The 23,426-nt window shown below is 40.4% G+C and overlaps 1 protein-coding gene across 1 annotated transcript in view; it reads left to right on the top strand.

Annotated features, from left to right (window-relative positions):
* Positions 1 to 23,426, top strand: part of SVEP1 (sushi, von Willebrand factor type A, EGF and pentraxin domain containing 1) — a 207,297-nt gene that overhangs the window by 137,665 nt on the left and 46,206 nt on the right. Inside the window, exons 27-36 of the mRNA XM_061426467.1 lie at positions 1,364 to 1,539; positions 5,090 to 5,214; positions 6,393 to 6,516; positions 7,315 to 7,485; positions 8,860 to 9,033; positions 9,456 to 9,575; positions 11,453 to 11,629; positions 12,046 to 12,130; positions 13,208 to 13,399; positions 14,693 to 14,860. Of these exons, the coding sequence (XP_061282451.1) occupies positions 1,364 to 1,539; positions 5,090 to 5,214; positions 6,393 to 6,516; positions 7,315 to 7,485; positions 8,860 to 9,033; positions 9,456 to 9,575; positions 11,453 to 11,629; positions 12,046 to 12,130; positions 13,208 to 13,399; positions 14,693 to 14,860 (1,512 nt within the window). The remainder of the gene's footprint in view (positions 1 to 1,363; positions 1,540 to 5,089; positions 5,215 to 6,392; positions 6,517 to 7,314; positions 7,486 to 8,859; positions 9,034 to 9,455; positions 9,576 to 11,452; positions 11,630 to 12,045; positions 12,131 to 13,207; positions 13,400 to 14,692; positions 14,861 to 23,426) is intronic.

The raw sequence follows: 23,426 nt of genomic DNA, 5'->3' as shown, positions 1-23,426 counted from the left end.
TTTTTTTTATGTCTTTTTGGATCAATTAGTTCCAGTTCGGGGCCCCATCCCTCTGGGCTGATAGGAAAGTCAGCTTCAGCTGTTTCTCTGATTTCTTTCACTAGTAACTGCTTATCCTGTCTTAGATACTCATGGATCATCTAAAACCCACAAAGTTTTGCTAAAGAGCCACAGAGAGGCTCAACCTGTCTCAACCTGCAGGACTTCGACCACTGGTTGTCTGTCCACCCTGCCGATCACTGAGCTGTCTGCTACCTCTGCCTCTGTGATCCTTTCAGAACCTCGGCTGTTCGCCACGTGTGGAGTCCTTGGCAAGGCTGAGAGTTTATGCCTTTTGATTAAGAAAGATTCTGTGGCACACCACATGGCCTTTTCCTCCCAGGTCCACCCAAACGTGTGGCCTTTTGCTCTGAACAGGTTCCAGGCCTCAGGGACAACACATTGAGCTCTCCTTCCTTGCCTCAGTCCATGAGATTCTCACTGTTCTGGTGAAAATCTTTCCATCCTCAAACCCTGTCCTTCTTAGTGGACTTGAACAGTCAGAAACAAAATGTAAGAAATTTCAAAATCCTCCCCCGAGACAGATTGTATAGAAAGAGAAAATCTGTTGCCTGCTTAATTTTGGGGAGGAAGAACAGTGGGGAAACAATTTGTGTTTTAGAAATATCTTTTCATAAACATCTTTGAATAGAGGTTTAGAAGATGCTGATACAGTTACTGAATGACTTCTTCTTTATCAGTTTCCCCTAATCTTTTCTTTTTCTCCATTTGCTTTTGAAGATACTCCACTTTCCGCTGCTTCTTAACTTGGACATTTCTCTAAGTGACATGGTTGTTGGAACCCTTTTGTAGCTGGTCACCTCTGTTTAGTTCCAATTATTCTTTCCCTTGCATCAACGTACTTCATCTGCCAAGTGACTGTTCTGGCAACAGAGAGATAGGACTGACTTCCTAGGACATCTCTGAAGTCTGTTCCAAGTTGTAGGAGCATACATCCTAGAGAAAAGAAACCAGACTGACATTTGCGAAACTCTCATTCCTTCCATTCTTGACTCATTCTCTCTAGAATAGACAGTTGGTGAATTATCTCAAATTGGGCCAGTTTGTTTCAGCTTGTCCTAAGACATTTTCCCTACCCCTCAGTGTTCAAGAAACACAAACCAGTTTTCAGTAAGCTACAAGACAATAAAAGGTAATTAATAATCAACTCTGCTTCTATGAAACATGGCTCAGATGGAGAAAAAGAGGTAATGGTTGTACCCAAAGTGCTTTACCCACAAAAAAGGAAGAAAGATAGTAACATGCCCCACGTAAGGGATTACAACGTATGACTGATGATTGTATCCCTTGAATCTTTGTGCAGCTGGGTTCTTTATGTAAATGGCAAGGAAAAAATAACAGACTGTCCCTCTGTGAATGACGGTAATTGGCATCACATTGCCATCACTTGGACGAGTACTGGTGGAGCCTGGAAAGTCTACATCGATGGGAACTTATCCGACGGTGGCATGGGCCTCTCTATTGGATCACCCATCCCTGGTACGTCTTAGCAAACAGCATATACTTCCATTCAATGCTAGAGGCGGTGGTGCTCTGATGAATAGCAAGTTTGCTAAGTTCTCTTTCCCATTTACCACCTCCTGATTATCCAGACTGAATTATTAGAAGCTTTTCCTAGGTGAGCTGTGTGACTGTATGAGAAATGCCTTTGGGATCTAAAATAAGACTACCAAGATGCATGCTGAACTGACTGCGTGATTACTAAATTGTCTTCCAAGAAGGAGATTAACTGCTGGTGTTTTGTTTGTTGGTTTTGTCTTTTTTTTTTTTTTTTTTTTAGGTTTGGTTTGTGATCAGTATACACACTAAACAAGTAGGTTCAGAATACAAGCTGGAGCACTGCTAATAGTTTTCTATCTTTTATGCCCTTTTTCTCATAGAACTCAAACTCTCTTCTAAAAATACTTTTAAACAAATATTTAGAGAGTTGAGTTTTGAAGGAATGCAAAAGTATTAAGTGTTCCAGGGTTCTCGGCATTGTACCTGGCAGTAAGCCTACTCTATCTAGGTTCTTCTGTGACTTCTGTGACATATGTCATGTGAGGAAGAACAGCTGGAGGCTCCCTGTAGTAAATAAGGAAACGTTAAAAGTGTTTCTGCAGGAAGTGGTATTATCCTGTGAAGTGAAGTGCTGGCTTCTTTTTGTGTTTAAAGTGTTGTTGTTTTTAACTCTCCCTTCTCTGGGTGGTGAGATTGCAGGTGGCTTTTATATTTCTTCTTGGTCCTTTTCTGATATTTTTATAATGAGCATTTATTTCATTTATGGTAAAAAAAAAAGTTTCTATTTTAAAAGAATTGAAACTATAATAGTAGCTACCCACAGGGATGGTTGGTTCTCTGACCACAGCAATAAGAATGAATTATAGTCCATAACTATTGCAGAACTGCATTTGACAGACCCTAGTGAATGACTGACTGTGGTTTGGGTGACCAGATTTATTGAAGACTGTGTTAGGTGAGATAGAAATTCGTGGGAAAGGACCATTATTAGAGCAAGAATTAGGGGTAGAGGAAGATTCTGTATTTGGTTTTAGACATATTGAGTATGAATTTTAATCCCACAAATGTATGCAGCTAAAAACATAATTTGATACCATTTTATATCAAAACGACAGAATTGTCTTTTAGTGATAGGTTATGTTTGTCAAGAATTAAGCATGGTAAATGCTCTTATAGAGTCCTGGGGGGTGTGAACATTGATCCAGACTTTCTGGGAAGATATTTAGAAATATTTCATCAACAGCCTTAGAGAAACTCTTTGCATGGAACCAACAATTCTCTACCAGGAATTAATCAAAAAGAAAGAATCGGTGATCTGAACAAATATCTGTGTATCTATGAATTAGTTCAGCATTACCTCGGTACCGAGCCTGGAAACACCTCCAGTACCCATTAAGAAGTGGTTGTTAACTTAGTCAATTAAGAAAATTATGGATTGTTGCACATTCACATGATGAAGTAGAAGACTCTTGAGAGTCCCTTGGACTGCAAGGAGATCCAACCAGTCCATTCTGAAGGAGATCAGCCCTGGGATTTCTTTGGAAGGAATGATGCTACAGCTGAAACTCCAGTACTTTGGCCACCTCATGCAAAGAGTTGACTCATTGGAAAAGACTCTGATGCTGGGAGGGATTGGGGGCAAGAGGAGAAGGGGACGACAGAGGATGAGATGGCTGGATGGCATCACCAACTCGATGGACGTGAGTTTGAGTGAACTCTGGGAGTTGGTGATGGACAGGGAGGCCTGGCGCGCTGCAATTCATGGGGTTGCAAAGAGTCAGACGTGACTGAGCAACTGAACTGAACTGAATGGAACTGAAAACTCATGAAATGAAATTATGTTCAAGAAAAGCAAGCTTCCAACATCATGTGTAATAGGATCCTATGCTGTGTGTTTTAAAATCTCTCTCATACACACATACTAAAAAAATAATTTTAAAAACATATAATCTAGAAAGAAATACACAGAACTGTTAAATGATTTTTCCTGAATAGGAAGAATTCCTTATACTTAATTTTTAAAAACGTTCTTCCATGTGTATGTATTCATTTTTAATTATTAATTTTATAAGAGAAAAATATAGGTTGGGAAATCATGAATGAGGGCTCTACAGACATGGATTTGCAGGACATCACATGGGAGAGTAAGCGAAGGAAGAAGAGATGAAGCCAGGGTAGAATCCTGGGTGCATCAGAATCTAAGAGGCAGGTGGAGAAGGGAGACTGAGGGTGAGTAGAAAGGCTCAAGGAGAACCAGGGGAGGATGCTGTCATGGAAACCAGCTGCAATCAGGAGGGCTCCTGGCAGGAAACAAGTGACACACACCAGAAGGATAACTGAAGAATTTAATGAAAGGATTGTTTTCAAAGATGTGGGCTTCCCAGCTAGTGGTAAAGAACCCGCCTGCCGATGCAGGTAGACACAAGAGGTGCGGTTTCGATCCCTAGGTTGGGAAGATCCCTTGGAGTAGGAAACGGCAACCCACTCCAGTATTCTTGCCTGGAAAATCCTATGGACGGAGGAACCTGGCAGGCTGTGGTCCATAGGGAGACAGAGTCAGAACACAATTGAAATGACTTAGAATGCTGTCCTGGGCAAGGTTAAGAGAACCAAAATGAGGTAGTAAAATACCCATGCCTAGTAGCGATGGAAAAGCACAAGAGATGTACATGAAGTGACAGAGAGTGGGAGTTGTCACCAGAATGTAGGTGAACCTGTAGTGATGGGGAGAAATCACCCAGTGGGAGCAATGATGCAAGGCAGAGGAAAGCGGCCCCTTCCAGCCCCTTCCATCTGTTGCCTGGGAGAAGGTATCCAGGAAGTTAAACTTGTTTCTCATCCCACTTTCTTATCTTGGGCTGGTCTCCATTGGCCAGACAAACAGAGGCCAGAGGACTGAAGAAACCAGGTGGTGTAGTCCATGGGCATGAACCTTGCGGCCACAAAGCAGAGTGGAGAAAGGGGAAGGGTAGCTCTCGAGGGGTACAGACCTTTTTGAGTGCCAGGAAGGGCAGTTTAATAGAATGAAATGCTTCCAAGAAACAAGTGATACAGAGAAGTCACCAGAGGTGAATATTGAAGAGTTTCCATTGGATTGGGTCGTTAAGCAGCCACTGGAATGAATGTTCCTTGGAATTGGTAATAGAACTTTAAGCATTATAGGCTAAAGAATAATACGATGAAGAGCAGCTACTGGTAATCTGTCACGGAGGGTAATTTCCTAGAGCTAAAGAGGCAAAGTAGGACTTAACTACTTTGTTGACATAAAATATTATATACATATATATGTATATATGTAGTTTTATAGTTAAATATGTATAAATCTAATCTTGTGTTCCAAATCCTCTTTGACTGATTTTTCAGTTGCTATATAAAATGTCAAACTCATCTTACTGTTAAATCATGCAGTGAATGTAGATAATTTAGCTTCTCTATAATTTCCCGTTTGTATAGGCTGTGCCTTCATTAAGTTAGCGTTTTAGAAAGAACAGCCAGGCCACTCTTCTTCCTTTTTTCTTTCCTTTTCTAGGTGGTGGTGCATTGGTTATTGGGCAAGAACAAGACAAAAAAGGAGAGGGATTCAACCCGGCTGAGTCTTTTGTGGGCTCCATAAGCCAGCTCAACCTCTGGGACTATGTCCTGTCTCCACAGCAGGTCAATTCCATTTTCAGTGTATGACAGTAATGACATGCAAAGGTACAAACCAGTACGAACGTGCACAGCCTACTGCTACCACATCTATGCCACCGCTGAGTTTTCAGAACTTACCAGCAGTATCATTTGATGCTATGATAGTAGACTAAGCTAGGCAGATGTTATTTATAGTGTCTTGGTGATGTTTTATAATTTTATTGGACATGACTGTTTTATAAAATCTTGTGATTTCAGAACTAGAAAGAATCATAGAGAAGAATATTTCCAATCCCTCTGACTCAAGAAGCAGAAATTTAGGGCTGGCACAAGATCACACATACAGAGTAACAGATGGGCTAGTGGTTAAAGCCAGCCTACAGTCCAATGGCCTGGGTTCAAGTTCCAGTTTCACCATGAACTCACTCTGATGATTTTGAACATGTTATCCCATCTCTCTGTGCTTCAGTTTTCAAATCTATTAAAGATAAACAAATAGAACTGCATAGTGGAGCTTTGGCAGAATGGAACAAAATCCTGCATATAAGATTGAGGTATTGTTTGGCACATATAGTAAGGGCTTGACAGGCTTCCCTGGTAGCTCAGTGGTAAAGAACCCACCTGCCAATGCAGGAGCCGTGGGTTCGATCCCTGAGCCAGGAAGATCCCCGAGAGAAGGAAATGGCAACCCACTCCAGTGTTCTTGCTGGGAAACCCCATGGACAGAGGAGCCTGGCAGGCTGCAGTTCATGGGGTTGCAAAGAGTTGGATACGACTTAGTGACTAAACAGCAGCAAAAGTGCTTGATAGATGTTTACTCTGACTGTTATTGTGGCAGAACTTGCCTGAACCTCAGCTTTCTCACCTCCAGATCAGAGATAGGAGGCCAGAGAGGAAGTGCCCCTCAACACCTTAACAAACTGCAAAGTTTTAGACAAGAAATTCTATATGTAGACTTTCAGAATTTCCAGCAACTATGAAATATTTGGTAAAAGGAATGGTGGGGGTGGAGGGGAGAGAGAGAAAAGGAAGAGCACTTTCCTTTGCCCCTGAAATCACTCCCTACATCCAAAACTCTGCTTCCCGCCCCCCACCCCTCACAAGCCTATGAATGTTTTCAGCAGGACCAGATTAAGATATAATAGCTCTGTCTTCCAGAAACAAGTGAGGTTTGTCTAAAAGATGGATTTGTAAACTTTCAGGTGAAATCGCTGGCCACCTCATGCCCAGAGGAACTCAGTAAAGGAAACGTGCTAGCCTGGCCTGATTTCCTGTCAGGAATTGTGGGGAGAGTGAAGATCAATCCGAAGAGCATATTCTGTTCAGGTTATAGCTTCCTTCTTTAGACTCTGCTGTCTCTTGATTACTCCAGGATTTTCTAGCAAAAGGAGACATTTGATTCTCTACTGGTCAAATAGCATGTGCTTGTCAGTCTACTGTTTACCTGATAATTCATGTTTAGCCTACCTTATCTAAAGGGTCTGTTATTTTTTATATATATACTTAAATACCTTATGTATAACACAGTACAAAATAATTGTGCAGGAAACTTGAACAAAGGTAAAATAAGGGAAATAGGATGAGCAGAGGGATATGGTTAATTTTTTTTAAATGCCCATCGAAGTCCTGTCCTCCAGTTTGAGATGGGGTACTCTCTTGGCTCTGTAATTACTAGCCATCATCCACGTGCAGGTAGCACAGAGGGGAAAGAAATAGATGTAATAATATACATACCGAGTGGTCAAACTCTGAATGGTCCCAGCTGCCTCCTAAAATTCAATATATAATATTTAAAGAAGTTTCTGAAGGTATCCTAGAATTCATGGCTTTTGTTAACTCATAAGAACAGTTTATTAATTCTGAAATACTATTTGTAATTCAAAAATACCATTTTCCTTAAAAATATTCAGCAGACTTCTGCTGAAAGAGGAAAAGTTGTTTGTTGACTCCAATAGTTTTTTCCTAGAAATTTTGCATGCCAGAGATCTGGTTACACGTTATCTTGTTTTAGTATCAATAGAGTGGCTCTCAAATGCTGGTACAATATATGATTTGAAACCCTTAACCTGGTGATGTTGCCTGTGTGTTTCTGACAAGCTCTGAACCAGTGTTCTTTGCCCTCAGATTGCCCGTCTTTAGAAGGATCAGTACCTCATCTGAGAACTGCATCAAGAGACGTAAAGCCAGGCTCCAAAATCAGTCTGTTCTGTGATCCAGGCTTCCAGATGGTCGGGAACTCTGTGCAGTATTGCCTGAATCAAGGACAGTGGACACAACCATTGCCTCTCTGTGAACGTGAGCAGCCTTTGTTGAAGGCATTTCAGTAGCTCTTGAAAATTACTGAAACCCTAAGAACACTTTTTGAGGAATGCTAGATAAAAGTGAAGTACTTCTTAACAGCCAATATAGCAGATACTCATTACTTTCTTTGTGTAATGAACTGTGCTGGGCACCATGAGGGAGGTGGGAAATGAGGATACAGAGAGCACACCACCCGTGAAGGCACCCACGTGGCCCAAGGAAATGAATGGAGGGAAAGACAGGTGTGAAGCCTGGAGCCCAGAGGGAGACGGGCCGTTGCTGGGTGGGAAAACAGGGCTATATCTCTTTAAGTTGGATGCACCCATTCATTCATTTATCCAACAATTTTGAAAGTACCTAGTATGTGCTAGACACTGAACTAAGTTCTGGAGATACAGCAGTTGGGGAAAGTCTCTTTTTCTGTGGAGTTTACATTGTAGTAGGAAAGGCAAGAAGTAACAAGTAACATTATTATTTACAGTAAGTAAGAACAGCAAATGCAGAAGTAAAGGCTTTGAAGAAAACTAAAGTGGGGTGGTGTTGTGGTGGTTTGGCCGCTCAGTTGTGTCTAACTCTCGGGACCCATGGACTGTAGCCCTCCAGGCTCCTCTGTCCATGGGGTTTCCCAGGCAAGAATACGGGAGTGGGTTGCCATTTCCTTCTCCAGGGGATTTTCCCAACCCAGGGATCAAACCTGTGTCTTCTGCATTGGAGGCAGGTTTTTTAGCGACTGAGCCACCAGGGGAAAGGCAGGATAGGAAGATATAAAGTGAGAGGGCTGGGTGGAAGCAGGACTGCTATTGTAGACAGGGTGATTGGGGAAGTTCCTCCATAACATCTCTTTCCCCCTGGGGCATATTTATCTGTTTCATGTATCTCATCTCTGACTAGACACTACACTTTGTAAGGCAGGGATTTTGTCTGTTTGGTTCAACCTAAGCACCCAGACAATGTCTAGCAGGTAGTGGGGTCACCATAATTTTCTTTTCAGTATTTATTTATTTGGCTGTGTTGGGTATTAGTTGTGACACTTTAGATCTTTACTTGCGGCATGTGGGATCTAGTTCCCTGACCAGGAATGGAACCCAGGCCCCCTGCTTTGGGACCGCAAAGTCTTAGCTACTGGACGACCAAGGAAGTCCCTCCATAAATATTTTTTTTAATGAATGAATTGCATGCCCATTGTGAGCCAGACACTGTGCGTGATGCTCTGGGCTCAAGCGTGGCTGCAGCCTGCCACCACCCCTGTAGTATTTTCAGTGTAATGTTTGTGTGCATCGAAGAGTTCATGCTTAACTCAACTACAGGTTTAATATAAATAAGATGTTCATTGAGTATTTTGCTCCTTAAGTAGCTGTCACATTCTAGGCATTAGCTGTGGGGTGCCACCCCCTTTGGAGAATGGCTTCTATTCAGCCGAGGACTTCCATGCTGGCAGCACAGTGACCTACCAATGCAACAATGGCTACTATTTGTTGGGCGATTCAAGGATGTTCTGTACGGATAATGGGAGCTGGAATGGCATTTCACCATCGTGTCTTGGTGAGATGAATCTTGGCAATTACTGCGTGCCTTTATTCTGACTCTGTGGGAGATAATTGTCCCAAATTCCTGAGGCTCTTGTGGCATGCCTTTGTTAATTTCATCTCGTCCTAGTCAGCTCTGGGCAAGCCATAGTGACAAAGCAGCTGTCCATGGACATGCCAAACATGTTTTAAATTTTTACCAGGCCCAATATAAGAATATCTTTTTCTTTCTTTCTTCTACTTATCCACCTATAAACTGTGGAAATAGCTTTTATTGTAGATCTGCAATGTGATTATGACTATTACATCTAAACTTCATGAAAAATATATATAGTGTGATGCATTAAGTGATACAGAATGATTTAAAAGTGAAAACAAATGTTTGCTCCATGAGACAAATCCATCAGCCTTATGGCCTGTAAACCATCTCTATTTTAGATGTCGATGAATGTGCGGTTGGGTCAGACTGCAGTGAGCACGCCTCCTGCCTGAATACAAATGGATCCTACGTCTGCTCATGTATCCCGCCCTACACAGGAGATGGGAAAAACTGTGCAGGTAACTAGGCTATGTGTAGTTGGGAAGCCTATTTCAATCGTTTCATTCAAGTATATAGTTTAAATGTATGTCATATAAAAATAAGACAGTATTTTCAACTTCAAAGGGGATAGCAAGAAGAAAAATCATCTTTGAAAAGATACTTTAAAGAGAAAGACAAATACATGATATCGCTTACGTGTGAAATCTAAAAAAATGATACACTTTAACTTCTTTACAAAACAGAAGCAGACTCACAGGCATAGAAAACAAACTTATGGTTATCAAAGGGGAAAGTGGAGGGAGGGATAAATTAGGAATTTGGGATTGGCATATATATACTATAAATGCTATATGTAAAATAGATAATCAAAGGACCTACTGTATAACACAGGGAGCTATACTCAATATCCTATAATCATGTGTAATGGAAAAGAATCTGAAAAAGAATAGATATACTTATATATGTATAAGTGAATCATTTTGCTGTACATCTGAAGCTAATGCAACATTGTAAATCAACTTATACTTCAGTAAAAATGTGTAAAGATACACAAGCAACAGTTGGAGGTGCTTTAAACTAGCACCGTGCTTTTCCTAACTTCACAAATTCTCGCATCCAAGTACTAACCAGACCTGATCCTGCTTAGCTTCTGAGATCAGACGAAATTGGGCACAGTCAGGGTGGTATGGCCATAGATCCAATTTCTGAAAAACAAGACTGAGAGCCAACTTTATCACCTGTCTGTTGAAGAAATGTCTCCATAATAGAAGAATAATAGAGTGGATCTAGAAATATAAGCGGTGGCTCTACTGCCTTCAGTCACAGCAAAGAGGTTACTTCCATCACCTCTTCACTTTCAGAATCTTTCCTCTGCCTCAGCCACACAGAATTATATCATTGGGGGAAAAAAAATAGACATCCTGCCTTACTACTTGCTTTACCTGTATTTTGTGATAAGGTCGATAATACTCAACCCATCAACATCTTTCTATACTAATTGTGAGAAAGCAGCTACTAGAAAAATTAGAACTTAATGAGGAATTCTCAAAATCAGTCTTATAATTGCATTTACTTTTTGTGAGGGTTCCATGTAAAGTCCAAAAGATCTTTAGAAAGATTGAATCAGTGTATCTCCCTTTTTTGAGAATTTCAGTTTTCCTTTGGTCCCATTGTTCAGCTCTAGCCCTAAATCTCCCTTTCTGTAATTCCCCTTCCTAGAAGGGGTGACTGACCCTGGATTTGCACATAGCAGACTTTGATCTGGGAGCTGTTTGAAAGGGGAGGCAGGGAACTTCGCCTCGGTGTGCTTTGTGGCTGTCTTTGTATCATCTTGAGAGAAAGTCAGTTGCACTTAAAAAGTGGTCTTTTCATTGGAAAAGACCCTGATGCTGGGAAAGACTGAAGGCAGGAGGAGAAGGGGACAGCAGAGGATGAGATGGTTGGATGGCATCACTGACTCAATGGACATGAGTTTGAGCAAGTTCCAGGACATGGTGAAGGACAGGGAGGCCTGGCGTGCTGCAGTCCATGGGATCGCAAAGAGTTGGACACGACTGAGCGGCTGAACAACAACAAATGAGGGAGGAGGGGCTGAAGCCCTTCTGAGCTATGCCCTGGAACCACCACTAATTCCTCCCTAAACAGTTTCCTTTGGGGACAGAGACATGATGTTTCTTTTTCTTATTCATTGCTGTTTCAAAATACTGTTTTTCAAATGCCTATTAAATCATCTGGTGTGTCCTTGGAATTCATGCCTTTCCCTTCAGAAGTTTTTTCTTCCCCCTTCAAGATTTAATTGGTACCTTAACTGCAGTGGAATTCTTTTGCTATGAGACCTCATGTGGTTATGTGAAAGACCCTGTTGACCCACAAAAACTGTTTTCTCTCTTTCAAGAACCCATAAAATGCAAGACTCCAGGAAATCCAGAAAACGGCCACTCTTCTGGAGAGACTTATACCGTGGGTGCCGAGGTCACGTTTTCATGTGAAGAAGGATACCAGCTGGTGGGGGCGGCCAGGATCACATGTTTGGAGTCTGGAGAATGGAGTCATCTGATACCATATTGTGAAGGTATGTTGAGTAAATTCCCCATGTTTATGGTGTACAGCAGTGCTAGAAAGTCAGGGTGGAGAAATGCCAAGTGTGGTCCCAATATTTTTTATATTTAAAGCCCAATATTGGACTGATATTTATTTTTGTAAAGATTTTTTTGATGTGGACCATTTTTAAAGTCTTTATTGAATTGGTTCCAGTTTTGTTTCTATTGTTCATGTTCTGGTTGGCCACAAGGTATGTACATCTTAGCTCCCTGACCAGGGATCAAACCCACACTCCCTGCATTGGAAGGCAGAATCTGAACCACCAGACCACCGGGGAAGCCCCTAGGCTCATATTTAAACGTGACCAAAATCCTGGAGCTGCCCTTAAAGAGATTTTTACACATACTGGCTAAGAAAAGTAATGCCTGTCGGTTTTCCTCCTTTAAGCTGTTTCCTGTGGTGCACCAGCTCTCCCAGAAAATGGTGGTGTTGATGGATCTGCATTTACCTATGGCAATAAAGTAATATATAGGTGAGTGTCTAAGATGAACACTGCACTGTAGATGTTGTCGATAACATGCTGGCAGTGAAAGAATACTGATTGAAAAAAAAAAAGACAAAGAGTAATCCCAGAGGATGTTTTCAGATTAATATGGAATTAATTGAATTCTATATTTGGGCTTGGATCCAAAGCTCCAGTTTATAACCAAAAATATTCATTAGCTTGTAGGGCCTTCTTTCATAGCATCTTAGGGACTTATTTTAGATAGGACCATTATCAAACCAGGGATTTTCTGTTTGCCAGGAACAACTCACAGACATGGAGAACAGGTGTGTGGTTTTTCAAGGGGGAGGGGAGAAGAAGAGGGAAGGATTGAGAATTTGGGATTAGCCAGATGCAAACTATTATATATAGAATGGATAAACAAGTTCTTCCTGTATAGCATAGGGAACTGTATTCAATATCCTATGATAAATATAATGGAAAAGAATATATGAAAGTGAAAAGTGAAAGTGAAGTCGCTTCAGTTGTGTCTGACTCTTTGCAACCCCATAGACAGTAGCCTGCCAGGCTCCTCTGTCCATGGGGTTTTCCGGGCAAGGATACTGGAGTAGGTTGCCATTCCTTCTCCAGGGGATCTTCCCGACCCAGGGATTGAACGCGGGTCTCCTGCACTGCAGGCAGACTCTTTACCATATGAGCCACATATATATGAATATATATGTATGTATATATATGTATAACTGAATGTGTACATACATAAAACTGAATTACTGTGCTGTGCAGCAGAAATTGACACAACATTGTAAATCAACTATACTTCAATTAAATTTTAAAGAGTGAACTTTCTGTTGGCAGATGCTAACCCATGACAAACTGGAGGCAAGTCAAATGCTTAAAATCTATCCTTCTATTTATTACCCAGCAGGGTCCCTGTGGGCAGAATGCATAGTATTCAATATTGAAAAAATTTTTTCAAAACATTATTTCAATAGGAAAAAAATATTCTAGCAATATGTATAAATTCTTAGTCTTTTTGGAGTTTTTGGCACAGATGAAATTATGCAAAGTGAATTCTATTCTGTCATTTTCTTTTATCTTCTTTAGATGTAATAAAGGATATACTCTGGAGGGTGAGAAAGAATCATCGTGTCTTGCTAGTGGTTCTTGGAGTCAGTCTCCTCCTGTGTGTGAACTGGTCAAGTGTTCTAGCCCCGAAGATGTAAATCACGGGAACTATATTTTGAGTGGGCTTACCTATCTTTCTACTGCATCGTATTCATGTGATAATGGATACAGGTACAGTCCTAGACAGCAGTCCAGCTTCCTATAGTACCCTGTTACTCATTATTTACTCAGTGGGTTTCACTTCCATGTGATTGCTGCTGCTGCTGCTAAGTCGCTTCAGTCGTGTCCAACTCCGTGCGACCCCAGAGATGGCAGCCCACCAGGCTCCCCCGTCCCTGGGATTCTCCAGGCAAGAACACTGGAGTGGGTTGCCATTGCCTTCTCCAATGCATGCAAGTGAAAAGTGAAAGTGAAGTCGCTTAGTTGTGTCCGACTCCCAGCGACCCCATGGACTGCAGCCCACCAGGCTCCTCCATCCATGGGATTTTCCAGGCAAGAGTCCTGGAGTGGGGTGCCATTGATTGGCTGGCTTTAAATACAAGTTTCTAAGTGTAAAAGATATTCTTAAACATGTTTGCTTCTTAAAGCTCGGCCTATAGTAAATGCTCAGGGAAATATTCCGTCTAACTTTGAGAGCTCCAGTTCAATACTATAAACATTTAGACACTAAACATGAAAGCAAAAATTGTTTATGAAGCATAACATAACACCTAATAAAACGCTTTGATGATGATTTTTTTTTGGTAAACAAAACATTGCATAGAATATTGTTAAAAAATCATGTCAAGATAAGGGCCTGAGTCTTTAATACTGTTAAGAGGTTAATTTGATCAATGTTGTGTGTGTGTGTGTGCATGTGTGTGTGTGTTCAAAAAGAAGTGAAAGAGTCAGGCTGTGATCAAAAACTTGGCTAACAGATCAAGTGAACGGAAAATGGAGTGAGTTGTACCATCAAAATCTGGTTGGCAAGTGAGGGTGGGTAAAACCATGCCGAACAGCTCCTGGGTTTTTAAATTCAAAGGCAGACCAGAGGTCAGAGTGATGAAGAACACTGTTCAGATGCCCAGGCTCATGGCAAGGATGGTGCCCTTTGATTTGACTTACTCTGACTTCCTGGGTGTCTGTCTCCCTTATCACTGGACCCTAACCAGCCTAATGCTGCTTCTCATCCAAGTAATCTGCTAATCCAAGGTTTGGAGTACTTGACAACATCACCAGTGAGCACATTAAACCATTTTATTTTATACCCCAGTTGTTGCTATGTTGTTTTAGCCTACTCCTAGTTTTAAATCAAGCTATAGCCAAACTCAGACTTTTGTTTTTATATAAAGCAATAAAACAGAAAGAAAATTCATGTGTTAAAATTCCCAAGTGGCCCCTGTTCTCCCCTAAGTCCTTCCTAGTTCATCTCTAGAGCAGTAAGTCAATAGCCAGGGAAAGAAGTGACACCTTTCTTTCCTGTAGTTTGCAGGGCCCTTCGGTCATTGAATGCTCGGCCTCAGGCAGCTGGGATAGAGCGCCACCTACCTGCCATCTCGTCTCCTGCGGAGAGCCGCCGGCCATCAAAGATGCTGTCACCACCGGGAGTAATTTCACCTTCGGGAACACTGTCACTTACGCTTGCAGAGAAGGGTGAGTAAACCCGAGGAAGGAAAGGATTATTGGGAGAGGGTGGTCCCAACTGCAGATGGACCCCATTGAACACTAAATTAAATTTCCTGGCAGCCAAAGCCAGAGAGAGCTTGATATTCTTTTCTTGTAAGAAAGGGAGCATGTTCTCCTGTAAAAATAGTGTTTTCCCGGAATTAAAGTAATTTATCAAATTGGACCTTGAAGAATGGACATTGGGCAGTGCAGTGGAAAATATCTTGATACTTTAGTTATAGAGGCAAAAAGCACATTTAAATAAGCATTTGTGTCTTGTTCCCTGCAAAACCTAAGGTAAGACTTAGGTCACAGCACAAAGATGCCACGTCTGCATGAATTAAAGTTCAGACTTTTACATTTTTACTGCTCTCATTTCATTTAGAGATGTAAGCAAATAGGAAGCAGTTTACAAAGTGCTTTCCTACTCCTTGTCTCATTTTATCCGCGCAAAAACCATGTAGGACACAGAGAAAGGAAAGGTTCCCTCTGGGCCAGTGATCGGCCTAAGGTCTCAGGCAAGGAGTAAAGAATTGAAGGGTGACTAAATCCCAGATCATCTGGCATTTAATTGCTCATTTTTTCCTGTGCTTCCTCAATAAATGTTTTAGCAGTGATAGTTGATAGCGTTCACACTCCAGATTTACAGTTACTTTTCATACAGTTGTAACGAGTGGCAGCAGAGGGCTTGCCATTTCCTGGATGTGTGTCTCAGTTCTGACATTTGCTTACTGTGTAGCCTTGGGGAAATGGTATAACCTCTCTGTGCTGCTTCTACAAATTCATTAAAGGTTCGTACTCCTTATGGCCATTGTGAGGAATAAAATTATAGAAGACATGGACTAGCCAGAAGACAATCTCTCAACGAACTCTGCCATTATTATGATGTTAGAAGAGAGGACACAGTTTCTAGAACATGAATGTTGAAGTTCATTTCACTTAGATAAAAAGACCATCCCACTAATACAGGCCTCCAGAAGGTGGCGACAACATTTTCTTGCAAAAAGCTCTTGAGTGTCAAATACTCAAATAGTTGACAGAAATCCCAGATCTTAACATTTTAACATCACTTAACACTTGTTAAGTGATCTTAACACTTAACAAGTGAAAAAATAAATCTTGAATATTAAAATGTTAGTGTAGGAATTAGCTTTTCAAAACTTATTAAATATAGTTGATTTACAATGTTGTTAACTTGTAGAAGTTAACTTTTGATGGCCTCATCTCTCCCCTGTGGATTGACTCATGTAAAAACTGCTTCCTAATGAACTGCATAGTACTGTATAAGATTAGTCACTTAAATGTTTGTGAAATCTTTTCAAATATGAATGTTTCAAATAATAACTAGATATTGACTACTTCTGGGTTCTTTTCTGATTACAAAAGTAACCTATTACCACTATATAAAACTAGAAAATAAAAATATATTTTTTAAATTGCCCAAAGATAAATGCTGGTAATATTTTACTATATCTCCTGCTAGAACTTTGTCTTCACATATAGTTTTAAAGTTCATCTCTTATAAAAATTCCCATATTTTCTTTTTTTCTGTATAAATCATTCATTTGTATCATAAGAGTTCTGTATCCACCTAATGTTAGGTCTATATATTATGAAAAAAAAAAGATTTATTAAAAGACGAACTAAAGATAACATTGAAAATGATGATAAATCCCAGCCTTCATAGAGGGTTTTGCATTCTTCAGAGGACTTTCCTGTGAATTATCTCAGGTGTTCCCTTCCACAAAGAGGGGGTTTTGGCCGAAGAAATAATTATTCCCATTTTATAGTTAAAACAGAAGGTGTTGGGGCCCTATTGTCATGCAGACTCCTTCAGCTCTAAGCAAATAGACACTCTGTGGGAGCTTTCTTCTCATTGGAAAGATGGAAACCAAGTCTGTCCACCTAAATGATATAGCTGTTAAAGGACATGAGGCCATTTTTATTAAAGCGCTTTATATATGCAAGAAGTGCTATGGCTTTATCAGTATTTTCTGTATCATTGTTGGGCATCCCTGCTGGCTCAGTGGTAAAGAATCTACCTGCAGTGCAGGAGATGCGGGTTTACACCCTGAATCGGGAAGATCCCCTGGAGAAGGAAATAGCAACCCACTCCAGTATTCTTGCCTGGGAAATCCCGTGGCCAGAGGAGCCTGGTGAGTTACAGTCCATGGGGTTGCAAGAGTCAGGAGCACGCTGAACACGCATGCACCTATCATCATCATCATTATGTAAAGAGATGACATTTTAGTAATATAAGGGAAACTGTCTTAACCAAATTAGTAGAAAGTACACGCACTCACAAATCACTGTCACCCCTGTTTTTTCCCTAAAAGAAAGAAAATATTAATAGCTATTACGAGATAGCTTCATGGTTTTGAAAGTAAAACTTGATGCGAGGAAGAACAGTTTTCCCACTTTACATACATTTACTCATCTTTAGAGTGTCACGAGGGTGGCCAGACTGGAGAGCTTCTGTCTTATTCCTTTTTTCTGGGCAAATGTCTAATGAAACATTTAAATATATAAAAGAGCACAGAGCCAAATTAAATAATCTATATTAAAATTACCTGTGTATCCACTGCTGACATAAAACAGCAAGTTAAATTTTTCCATAGTTATTGCAGATTTCTTTTTATAAAAAGACATACAATATTGCAAAGATAACTGGAAGCCATTCTCACCACCTACTCTTTCCAAAGTAAATGTGTATCTTTTCTGTACTATATATATAGGTCCTCAAAAACATTTATATTCATAAATATTTTAATTTTGTGTATGTTGCTTCATATTCTGAGTATCACTTTGAGGCTTGATTTTCATTTAATATCATATTTTTTATATTTATCTCTATTGATACATTGGAAAAATCCCTGATGCTGGGAAAGATTGACAGCTATTAGAGAAGGGGGCGGTAGAGAATGAGATGGTTAGATAGTATCACCTACTCAATGCGCATGAATTTGGGCACCCTCTGGGAGATAGTGAGGGATGGGCAAGCCTGGCATGCTCCATAGTCCATGGGGTTGAAAAGAGACACAACTTAGAGGCTGAGCCTAATGTATAACTATTGATACATGTAAATCAACAGAATTCATTTGAATTGCAGAATTCATTTTAATTCCCTTGTAAGAATGAGCAATCTCTAAATTACCCATTTCCCTACTGGTAGAGGGTTAATTGATTTCCACTTTATTTGCTGACACAACGGTGCTGATGTAAACTTCCTTGTACAGGTTTCCTGGTCCATAAAAGGAAGTGTACCTCTGGCCTACATACTAAGAGTGGGACTTATTGGGTCCTGGAAATTGCTTTTTCCACCCCCCTCCTTCCTATTGGGTTTAATGCTTCTTCCTGAAGTACGTCCTTTATATTCTTCTTTTGGCATGTATTTCAGACAATCTTTGTCTGAAAATAATAGTATTTTACCCTTGCTCTTGAATTATAATTTAGCTGGGTATGCATGTGTGCACGCCAAATTGCTTCAATCATGTCCAACCCTTTGCGACCTACGGACTGCAGCTCACCAGACTCCTCTGTCCTTGGGAGTCTCCAGGCAAGAACGCTGGAATGGGTGGCCATTTTCTCCTCCAGGGGATCTTCCCTACCCAGGGATCGAACCTGCATCTCTTACCTCTCCTGCATCAGCAGGCATGTTCTTTACCACTCGTGCCACCTGGGAAGCCCCCAGCTGTGTATACAAGTCTACATTAATAGTTTTCTTCCATAAACATTTTTTAAAGATGTTATTCCATTGTCCCGTGACTTTGAGCGTTTCTGTCGAAGATTCCATCAATCTAATTTGCTGCTGCTGCTGCTAAGTCACTTCAGTCGTGTCTGACTCAGCGACCCCATGGACTGCAGCCCACCAGGCTCCTCCATCCGTGGGATTTTCCAGGCAAGAGTGCTGGAGTGGGTGCCATCGGTGGTCCTTAATCAGGGGCAGTGTTGCCCTTCAGGAGCATTAGACAAGGTCTGGAGATGTTTTTGATGTCCCAGTTGAGAGAAAGATGCTATTAGCAGTGAGCAGATATACTCTGGGGATGCTGCTAAGACATACTACAATGCATAAGACAAACCCCCATAAGAAAGATTTGTCTGGTCCAAACTGTTGGTAGTGCCGAGGTTGAGAAAATGGTAGAGTTGTTCCTTTACACACAGTGTGTTTTCCCTTTGATTTTTTTTTTTTTGTCTTTTTGTTTTGGTGGTTCTCCATGTTGTGACTAAAGCTGCATTGATTGTCGTTCATCTTGTTCAGGGCTCACTGGACTTCTTACATCTGAGGATTTGTATCTTTCACCAGTTTTAGAATAAACTCTTTTTCACTTCAGATATTCTCTCTTCTTCACGTTCACTTTTCTCTATTTCTAGATATATATTAGTTTTATTAGATATATACTAGAGCTTTTATTTCTGTTTTACATGTTCATTTATCTGTAAACACTTGAGTTGCATTTGGGTAATTTCCTAATTTATATCTTGCAGTTCACTAGTTTTTCTTTCTGCTGTCTATAATCTGCTTTTGAAGTGTGTCCATTTTCTATATTTTTCTATATTTTTCTTTTTAAACTTACTCTTTATTTTTCAAGTGTCTTTTTACATAGTCTTTTCTTTTTAAATAGAATTTTGAGGCTTTTGTCTTTAATTATTTGAACATATTTATTTCATATTATTTTTTAAATTCTAGACCACTTTTTCTATTATCTCAATTTATTGGTGCCCTCATCTTGCTGTTTGTCTACTGACCCATTCATGATGAAAAATATGCATGTGTTTTATAATTTTATATTGTATCCTTATAGTATTGGGGCTTGTTTTATCTATGACAGTTCTTTAGTGATCTGAGTATGTGGACTATTTTTTCTGCTACATACCCCAAGAATATCACCAACCAAAACCCAATTTTACGTTTATTTATCAGTTTGAAGGCCTTCCATACAAAATGATTGGTATAAAGTCTCTCAGTCGTGTCCAACTCTTTGTGACCCCAGGAACTATATAGTCCATGGAATTCTCTAGGCCAGAAGGCTGGAGTGGTAGCCTTTCCCTTCTCCAGGGGATCTTCCCAACCCAGGGATCGAACCCAAGTCTCCCGCATTGCAGGCAGATTCTTTACCAGCTGAGCCACAAGGGAAGCCCAAGAATACTGGAGTGGGTAGCCTAACCCTTCTCCAGCGGATTTTCCCGACCCTGGAATCGAACTGGGGTCTCCTGTTTTACAGGCCCATTCTTTACCAACTGAACTATCAGGGAAGCCCGATTGGTATAAATCCTATCCTCAAATCCACATGAGATGCACCCCTGGGTTCTGCTACCTTAGCTGGAACTTTGTTTTTCTAACCAGATTCCTAGCAAGTGCAGGGATCTCACTTGTCACATCACTGGGCCTCAAGGTGCAAATTTTCTAGTGAATATCCTTTCACTGAATGTCCTTCCAGGACATAGAATCATGCCAGAGACTCAGCTATTACTCTCTACTTCAACCCCAAGGTTATATTTACTGCCCTTACTTCCCTTTCCTGTCCAACCCAAGGGCAACCATAGCATTTATTCACAGACTTTTCTGTTTTTAATTTCCTCTTCATTTCTGGCACATTTGTTGTCACCTTAGCTATGCATTTAAAATAATTTTTGTTGTATTTAATTAAGTATTGCATAAAGGCAGTTTTCAGACTATATTATAGCCAGCACAAGAAGTCAGTGCTTGTCCTTATCGCTTCACTTCTTTTCCATCTCTTCCCCCACAAGGGAAAGTGCATAGAACATGCACTGTGTCTGTTACAGGATAGAGTCACTGTGCTCATGTCACGGCTTTTGTGTAATGGCTTTTGTGTACTGTCATCTCCTCCTGTTTCCTAAAGTGCTGTTGGCCTGATGAGAACCTGTTTCCCTCTCTAACCCGCTCAGCTTCCTCTTCTCCCTCGGGCTGCCTAACACAGGCCACTGCCCTGCATGGTGTGTGAGCTACCCTCTCCTGCGTTATTGGGTGCACATACACAGCTTCTTGCTTTGGTCTCAGTGATTTGTCGTCTTATACCAGTGTTGTGCTTTGCATGAGCCTTTCCTTGGATTAAGAAGGGACAATACCCTCTCAAGTTAAGGATGGAAGAGCAGAGACTTTAGGAGCCTAGAGTAGTAAGATGAATGGGAGAAAAGGAATGTCTCATTTCTGTCTCCTGCCCTGAAATTGGCCTTCCAAATCCATCTTTTATTAAAACAGTACACTGGAGGTTTTTAGCTTTCTGCCCCAACTTACAGAATGATCACTAATTTCCCATTTTCCTTTTCATCCTTACATATTTTCTCGTGGTAAGAAATTCAACAGGAAGGAAGGATTATTGACAGCCTAACATCCTGATAGAATGTTTCCTTTTTGAGTCTTCTCAAATAGAGACTTTTAAAATGTGATTACTGTATACACTACAATAACATTTTTATAATCTTTTTCAATTGAAAACAGAATTACTTACTGATACAGATTTATACTTTCTGCTGATCTTATTATATTGCAGCTCTTTAAATATCTAGTATGCTGCTCTTTTAAGACTTCTTAAGAGAAGAGCTAATAACCCACTCATAAAGTCTTCTCATAAAGCTGCCCAGGCCCATTAGTAAGTGTTCATGCCATGAATCAAACCACTGAAAATTGCATCTGGAGATTACTCTGCCCATTTTCAAAGGATTTTTTTTAATCATTCCAGAAGTATGATAATGCATTACAGCCAGTTCATCCTAAAATGTTCCTTCTATGGCATCACTATAATATCAGTGGGACAGTTTTCTTAGGAATTACAGAAATTTTTTGTTGTTTTAAAATATATATGGCCTGGTTTTAAATAACAGACTTCAAGGGTGTCCCCATTTTTTTTTTAGTTTAATTTTATTTTATTTTTAAACTTTACAATATTGTATTAGTTTTGCCAAACATCAAAATTAATCCGCCACAGGTATATATGTGTTCCCCATCCTGAACCCTCCTCCCTCCTCCCTCCCCATACCATCCCTCTGGGTCATCCCAGTGCACCAGCCCCAAGCATCCAGTATCGTGCATCGAACCTGGACTGGCAACTCATTTCATACATGATATTATACATGTTTCAATGCCATTCTCCCAAATCTTCCCACCCTCTCCCTCTCCAACAGAGTCCATAAGACTGTTCTATACATCAGTGTCTCTTTTGCTGTCTCGTACACAGGGTTATTGTTACCATCTTTCTAAATTCCATATATATGCATTAGTATACTGTATTGGTGTTTTTCTTTCTGGCTTACTTCACTCTGTATAATAGGCTCTAGTTTCATCCACCTCATTCGAACTGATTCAAATGTATTCTTTTTAATGGCTGAGTAATACTCCATTGTGTATATGTACCCCAGCTTTCTTATCCATTCATCTGCTGATGGACATCTAGGTTGCTTCCATGTCCTGGCTATTATAAACAGTGCTGTGATGAACATTGGGGTACACGTGTCTCTTTCCCTTCTGGTTTCCTCAGTGTGTATGCCCAGCAGTGGGATTGCTGGATCATAAGGCAGTTCTATTTCCAGTTTTTTAAGGAATCTCCACACTGTTCTCCATAGTGGCTGTACTAGTTTGCATTCCCACCAACAGTGTAAGAGGGTTCCCTTTTCTCCACACCCTCTCCAGCATTTATTGCTTGTAGACTTTTGGATCGCAGCCATTCTGACTGGTGTGAAATGGTACCTCATAGTGGTTTTGATTTGCATTTCTTTGATAATGAGTGGTGTTGAGCATCTTCTCATGTGTTTGTTAGCCATCTGTATGTCTTCTTTGGAGAAATGTCTATTTAGTTCTTTGGCCCATTTTTTGATTGGGTCATTTATTTTTCTGGAGTTGAGCTGGAGGAGTTGCTTGTATATTTTTGAGATTAGTTGTTTGTCAGTTGCTTCATTTGCTATTATTTTCTCCCATTCTGAAGGCTGCCTTTTCACCTTGCTAATAGTTTCCTTTGATGTGCAGAAGCTTTTAAGTTTAATTAGGTCCCATTTGTTTATTTTTGCTTTTATTTCCAATATTCTGGGAGGTGGGTCATAGAGGATCCTGCTGTGATGTATGTCAGAGAGAGTTTTGCCTATGTTCTCCTCTAGGAGTTTTATAGTTTCTGGTCTTACATTTAGATCTTTAATCCATTTTGAGTTTATTTTTGTGTATGGTGTTAGAAAGTGTTCCAGTTTCATTCTTTTACAAGTGGTTGACCAGATTTCCCAGCACCACTTGTTAAAGAGATTGTCTTTAATCCATTGTATATTCTTGCCTCCTTTGTCAAAGATAAGGTGTCCATATGTGTGTGGATTTATCTCTGGGCTTTCTATTTTGTTCCATTGATCAATATTTCTGTCTTTGTGCCAGTACCATACTGTCTTGATAACTGTGGCTTTGTAGTAGAGCCTGAAGTCAGGTAGGTTGATTCCTCCAGTTCCATTCTTCTTTCTCAAGATAGCTTTGGCTATTCGAGGTTTTTTGTATTTCCATACAAATTGTGAAATTATTTGTTCTAGCTCTGTGAAGAATACCGTTGGTAGCTTGATAGGG

Source organism: Bos javanicus, chromosome 8 (assembly GCF_032452875.1).
Source record: "Bos javanicus breed banteng chromosome 8, ARS-OSU_banteng_1.0, whole genome shotgun sequence".
Classification (NCBI taxonomy): domain Eukaryota; kingdom Metazoa; phylum Chordata; class Mammalia; order Artiodactyla; family Bovidae; genus Bos; species Bos javanicus.
This window is presented reverse-complemented; position numbering and strand designations above follow the sequence as displayed.